This window comes from Alligator sinensis, unplaced genomic scaffold (assembly GCF_000455745.1).
Source record: "Alligator sinensis unplaced genomic scaffold, ASM45574v1 scaffold309_2, whole genome shotgun sequence".
NCBI classification, from domain to species: Eukaryota; Metazoa; Chordata; order Crocodylia; family Alligatoridae; genus Alligator; species Alligator sinensis.
The window spans coordinates 1321748-1327906 of NW_005842231.1; the positions used below are offsets into that span (position 1 = coordinate 1321748).

At 41.2% G+C, this 6159-nt stretch overlaps 1 protein-coding gene across 1 annotated transcript in view; it reads left to right on the forward strand.

The window, feature by feature from the left end:
* The window catches only part of CCDC7 (coiled-coil domain containing 7), a gene marked incomplete at its 5' end in the record, with an annotated part of 170022 nt that overhangs the window by 43889 nt on the left and 119974 nt on the right, over window positions 1–6159 (forward strand). Inside the window, 4 exons of the mRNA XM_025208476.1 lie at window positions 1389–1464; window positions 2461–2491; window positions 3458–3556; window positions 4888–4991. Of these exons, the coding sequence (XP_025064261.1) occupies window positions 1389–1464; window positions 2461–2491; window positions 3458–3556; window positions 4888–4991 (310 nt within the window). The remainder of the gene's footprint in view (window positions 1–1388; window positions 1465–2460; window positions 2492–3457; window positions 3557–4887; window positions 4992–6159) is intronic.

Sequence of the window (6159 nt, forward strand, 5' to 3'; positions counted from 1 at the left end):
TGCCGACTTAAAGGCATCCAGTTCTTCCAAGTGACTCTGCACCATCTCAGGGTCTACGCATGGTAGTCTGGCGCCTTGCTGCTGCCTCTCTACAACCCCAGTGAGAGACTTGTCGTGCCCCTTGCTTAGGAACACTGAGGCAAAGAACTTGTTGAGGAGTTCAGCCTTGTCCCCCCTGTCCGTCACCAATTGTTTCTGCCCATTTAGCAGGGGTCCTATTCCTCCCTGGGCCTTCCTTTTACTCCCTATATATCTAAAAACCAATTTCTTGTTGTCCTTTACTTGGGATGCCATCCTCAGCTCCATGGTAGCTTTGGCCTGTCTAACTGCCTCCCTACAAGAGCGAGCAGAGGAGGTATACCTCCTCTTTGGTGATCTCTCCCTGTTTCCACTGTTTATGTGCTCCCCTTTTGGCCTGTAGGTGCCCTGGATTTCTCTGGTCAGCCAAGGAAGCCTCCTGGCCCCTTTCCCTCCTTTTCCTCTCATCGGGATTGTCTCCCTTTGTGCCCGAAGGATCATTTCCTTAAGGCACAGTCACCCTTCTTGGGCTCCCATCACTTCAAAACTCCTACTCTGCAGCGCGTCCTTGACTAATCGCCGGAGTTCATTGAAATCAGCTCTCCTAAAGTCTAGCACTTTCACCCTACTAGTTACCTTACCCACTCGACGTCTTTGAAGAATTCTATTATTAGGTGATCGCTGTCCACCAGATGGTTACCTATCTGTAGGTCCCCTACCATGTCATCCCCTGTTGCCAATACCAGATCCAGTAAGGCATTCCCACCTCTGGATCATTCTCTTCTTAAAATATGGAATCTATTCTATAGCATGGTGGTTAAAATACTTCGGAGGATGTGCGTTTGAATTCCCTCAGGCTGAAGAGAACCTAGGATCCAGATTTTTTATCTCGGGGGCTGGGAATATCTTGCTTTCAGCCTATTTAAGGAGTTTTTTGTTTTGGGTAAAAGATTCCCAGGCACTGTAGCTCATATTCTGTATTACTTAGAGTGTTGCATTGGTTTGGGGGGAAGAAAAGAGGTGAGAGCAGGAGTGGGATTTGAAGTTACACATTGTCATCTTCTTTAATTCAGGACTGAAGACAGAAGTCCTCTTGTTGAGGGAGGGCAGCAAATCTCTTCTCCACTAGGAGTTATATTTGACATATCTGTACTTATTTACACCAAGACATCTGAACTGAAATGTTTTTTCCCCATCATGTATGCTTTTGTTAGTATAGGATTGCTTATTGATTTTTTCCCTCCTTTTTTAAAGAAAAACTAGTAGAGATAAGTAAAATGTAAGAAAATAAAACAAAAATTAGTTTCAGTTTTGTAAGATTCTTTTAGATGGTCTTATACAGCAAATGTTTCACAATTTTTATCTTGCAGAAACTATTGAAGTAATGAATACTCGTATGTTAGAAATAATAAAAGTATTTGAAAGACAAACAAATAAGTTTCAAAGGTAAGACTAGTGTCTGAACAGGAGGATAATTGCATGCATTGTTACATGACTTCTATGCATAAAAATAGTGCTTTGTCTCATCGTATGATAATTTGCAACCAAAACTATTTTTAATTAATTAAATAATTACCACTGCTTTGTGAGAAGCAATTATTACTTATTCTTCCGTGTGTGTGCTGATTCCTGAGCCTTTAACTTGGAGACTTCTAACCTTAGCTAGTACTCATATTGTGTTCTCCAGCCATTCCCATCTGAGTTCCTGAAACTGCACTTCTTAAAAAGAACTGATTCTGAGTTCTACTTAGTGTTTTTAGTCCCTCAGTATCCAGTATATCCAACAAGTGCAACATTTGTCAGTCCTTAACACCCAGTAGAAGAAAGGCATATGAGATCAAACTTTGCGTGTGTCTGCTTAATAAAATTTGCAGATCATCAGCACCCGGTTAATCTGCACTGAACCACTGCTCTGGAGTAACATTGACCAGAACTGATTGAAAATCTTTGTCCCTGACCTCTTCTTGTCAGAAACTCTTAGCCCCTAGGTTCATCTCTGCCAACTCAGGAGTCTACCATGCCTTATAAAAAGATAGGACTGACCATTCTGGCTCTGAGACCTCTGGTTTTATAAAGATCTGGAAGAGGTTTGTGGATCTTCACTGCTGACTGCTCTGTTGATTTTATTCTACAGAAGAGTTATGGATGCAAAAGTCTCACAAGAAAATGGAAATTCTCTTTACACTTTATGTCCAGATAGATATATAGTTATGACATTTCTTCCTTAAGTAGTTTGTTATCCTGGGTTTAACACATTATAGACATCCCTGTCTGATCACAGACACTATTACTATATATTTTGTTCATTTTAAACATAAACAAATGAGACTGTCATTTCATGAGGTGCTTTTAAAAAATTATATAGATTGCATATAATTTTGTCTTAACTAAGATTCAGTGATGAAAAATGGAAAAAAAAGTATGCCATGTTTTGTTTTTCAGAATTTTAAATGAACAAGATGTTCTAGAGGGTGTAAGTATACTTGCATTTTAATTTTAAAATAGTGACTTTCCTAGAACACGGTTTGAGGTAAGAGTCTTTATTTTTCTGGAAGATCCTCATCCCTTCAAAAGGACTTCAGAAAAGTCTTGCTCTCAAGTAGCGGGGAATTAAAAAACCCAGAGAAATAACATGAACCCACTTATAACAGATGGTTCTGAATCTATTTATCTTTTATTTGCTTGTATTTTGAGGCATATGCTTTAGAACAGTAGGTGCCAACCTTTTTGGCAGGCGTGGCATAAATTACCCCCATATTATCCCTGTGTTCCACTCTGATCCCCTTCCCTTTCTTGATTGGCTGCTAAGCTTTCTTCTCTCTGCCCTGTACTCCCTGCCTGATTTGCTGTTCTGCTTTTTGTTTTCGGTCATGTGTTGCCTGCCCAATCTGCTACTCTACTTTCTGCTCCCTGCCTTACCTGCTGTCTGTCCACTCCCTAGTCTGCTGTGTGCCACAGAGAGGCTTCCTGTTCCATATCTGGCATGCATACCACAGGTTGGCCATTCCTGCTTTAAAATACTATATAGCATTATAAAATATACAAGGAAATAGTGATTATAAAAATATGTAAGGAGAGTGGAGGGAGAGGGAGGACAAGGGTGGAAACACACACATGCATGCTTACTTTAAGTTTAAAGTTAAGACCGAATTCATATGTCCAAGAAATGGAAATGTTGAAATAAATAAAAATCTGGGAGATAGCTAAGGACTCCAAATTAGTGAGCAATAAACACCTCCTTAGAATGTGATAGGTGCCCCCCTCATTCACCAGTTACAGAAAGCACTTGGCACCTAAAAACATTCCTACCATTTCCAGCTGGAAACATAGTAGTCATTCTTTTTGTTTAGATGTTTTATATTTTTAAGAGTTAGTTGTATTTGATATTAAACCAAAAATTTTAGTACTTAAATAGCCTAATATCAGTATCTTTATTTAGAAATACCAGAAGATAGAAAATGAATATCAGATACTAGCAGAAGAGAAACAGATAATGGAGAATGAGCTTCAAAAGATGAAAGAGACAGAAAAAATGGAGGTTAGTGTATGTATGTAGTAAATGGTTAACCATTTTAACAATAGGCAGGTAGTAGAAAAAGTTTGCTTCTACAAAGCAGTAATTCTGGTTGTTTTCTAGATAAGCCCTTCAGAACGGTTTTTTGTCTTTATTTTTCCTCTTGTATTTTTAAGGAAGAAAAAATTTGCTGGTATGTTGCTTCAGCTGTATCTCTTTTCCAGAGATAAAGAATTTTAGTACTCTTCTGGAAAGTAATACTAAACTTTCAGTGCTGCAGGGTTGTGTGCTCCAGCAGTCTCAGTGTTTCTCTGTACTTCTATAAGTTTCTCTTTGTTTCCTTCTTTAAGCACCCCAAATCCCAAGATACAGAGAATATATGTATTTTTATTATTTCCCTGTGCAAACATGGATGACCTTAAAAGCAAAAATGTAACATCATGCTAAACATTCACTTCTTAAGGTTTATAGGGTTCTGTAAATGTGCACATCATTATATATGTTTAATTTCTTTATTGTTGATGATATTTAAAATATTTGCCTTGATTGTTATTTATTAAAAACTCAGTAGGTGTCTGTTTGAAAGCATTGGAGGTCTTTAAGAGGAGACTGGACAAACACCTGGCTGGGGTCATCTGACACCAGCTCTCTTTCCTGCCCAGGGGCGGGGGGTTAGACTCGATGATCTTCCGAGGTCCCTTCCAACCCTAAAAATCTATGAAATCTATTGTTATGTGTCTAGCACAATTCATGAAAGTGCCAAATTCCTCTCTTCCAATTCATTAAATAGTTAATAAAAACAGCCACCTTGGAACTCACTGTATTAAAATTCAGATACAAGCTATATTAAAATCCCCACATAATGTATGCTAAAATCCCCATTTAAAGCTTGGTAATGACTTTGTGTCATGGCACATGCACATTAACCGATGCATCTCTGACTCCGTTTCCAAGTAGTAGCAAAGTTTCATAGATGTTTCCTCTCTGGCTGTCTTTAATTCCCAGCAAGTCTGCTTATCTCTTTCATATATGCATCCTCCCTGTTGTTGTCACAAAGGTTGTGGAAAACACAACAAATGAGTGTCATAAGTGGTGGTTCTTATCAATCTCTGGCATCCATCAGATGCTTCCAGTTATTTCTGTCTCAAATGTACATTCCATTGGGTATGCTTAAACAATTCCTTTCTTCTATCCATCTGTCCATTAAAAGGCTTCATAAGGGCAGAATTTGTTTAGCATTTTAGGCAGTTTTTTGGCTTACATTACCAACATATTTGCAATGTAACTAATATGCTACTCTTTGTTGAAAAAGCATAGTTGCTATTATATTGATTTTAATGCATTACATTTTACAGAAAGAAAAAATAATGCCAGAACTTAGAAAGAAGGTTTCAGCATTCTTGCAACCTTCTGAAAGTGAGACTCTTGAAGCAGCAATGGCAAAAATTCAATCAGGAGGGTAAGAACAAACAGAATTAGGATTTAGGTATAATACAAACTGACAATCTCCATATGACGCTAAATCAGGCAAGGCTTATAATTTGACCTGATTCAATATTAAAAATAAAGTCCTTCCTTATTCATTAGTTTTAATATTGTTGTTTCTGTTAGTTAGCAGATCAAATGCTCACCCTAATTCAAACATATCTCTTCTTGGATGTTGATCAGAAGTGTATCATGCTTCTTCAGTGCCTGGAGCAGAGAGGGGGAATTATTCCAACCTCTGGAGAAGAGGGCAGAGGGGAGTCTTACCTACCTTGGGTCTGTATTCTGGAGGCAGCTGCTATTGCTGTAGTTATTGCTGTAACAATTGGCTATAGCATCTCTGCAGCACAGGCTCCCTGGAAGCCACCGTAGATGCCCAGTTTGCTCCCCCTCTCCCCCACACACATGCTATTGGGTATCGGACTGTGCCTGCTGTGGCAGACTCCCTGGGGAAGGGAGCATTCTGCTCATCCCCTGTACCCCCACGAGTTACATTGCCTGGATTGTTCCTGCCCCCCAATCTCTGTAGATGCCACCTGACACCCCCCCCGCCCATCCCTCCATGGATTGTGCCTCACCCCTGCACTCCCCCACAGAATCCTGCCTTTCCTATCCCTCCTATGGATGCCGCCTGCCCCCCAGTTGCTCCCACAGACACTGCTTGTCCCCTTATCCCTCCTGTGGATGTCACTTGCCCTTCATCCCCCTGTGGATCCTCCCCACCTCCCTCCCCATATCTTCATGGGGACACCACCTGCTCCCCATCCCCCAGCAGATCACTCCTGCCTCCCTGTTCTCTCCTGGATGCTGCCTGCCACCTGATCACTCCAGTGGACACTACTTGCCCCCCATCTTTTGCAGATCACGCTTGCCTCCCCATCCCTCCTGTGGATGCTGCTTGTCCTCTTCCTCCCCTCCCGTGGATACTACTTGCCTCCCTTTATCCCCCATGGATGCTGCCTGCCTCCCATCTTTCTGTGGATGCCGTCTACCCCATCCATCTACCCATGCATGCTGCCTGCCCCCGATCAGTCCTGCAGACACCACTTGCCCCTCCATCCCCCTGTGGATCCTGCTTGCCCCCCATATCTCCTTTAGATGCTACTGGCCCCCCCGTTTCCTCCACAGGTGCAACCTACCCC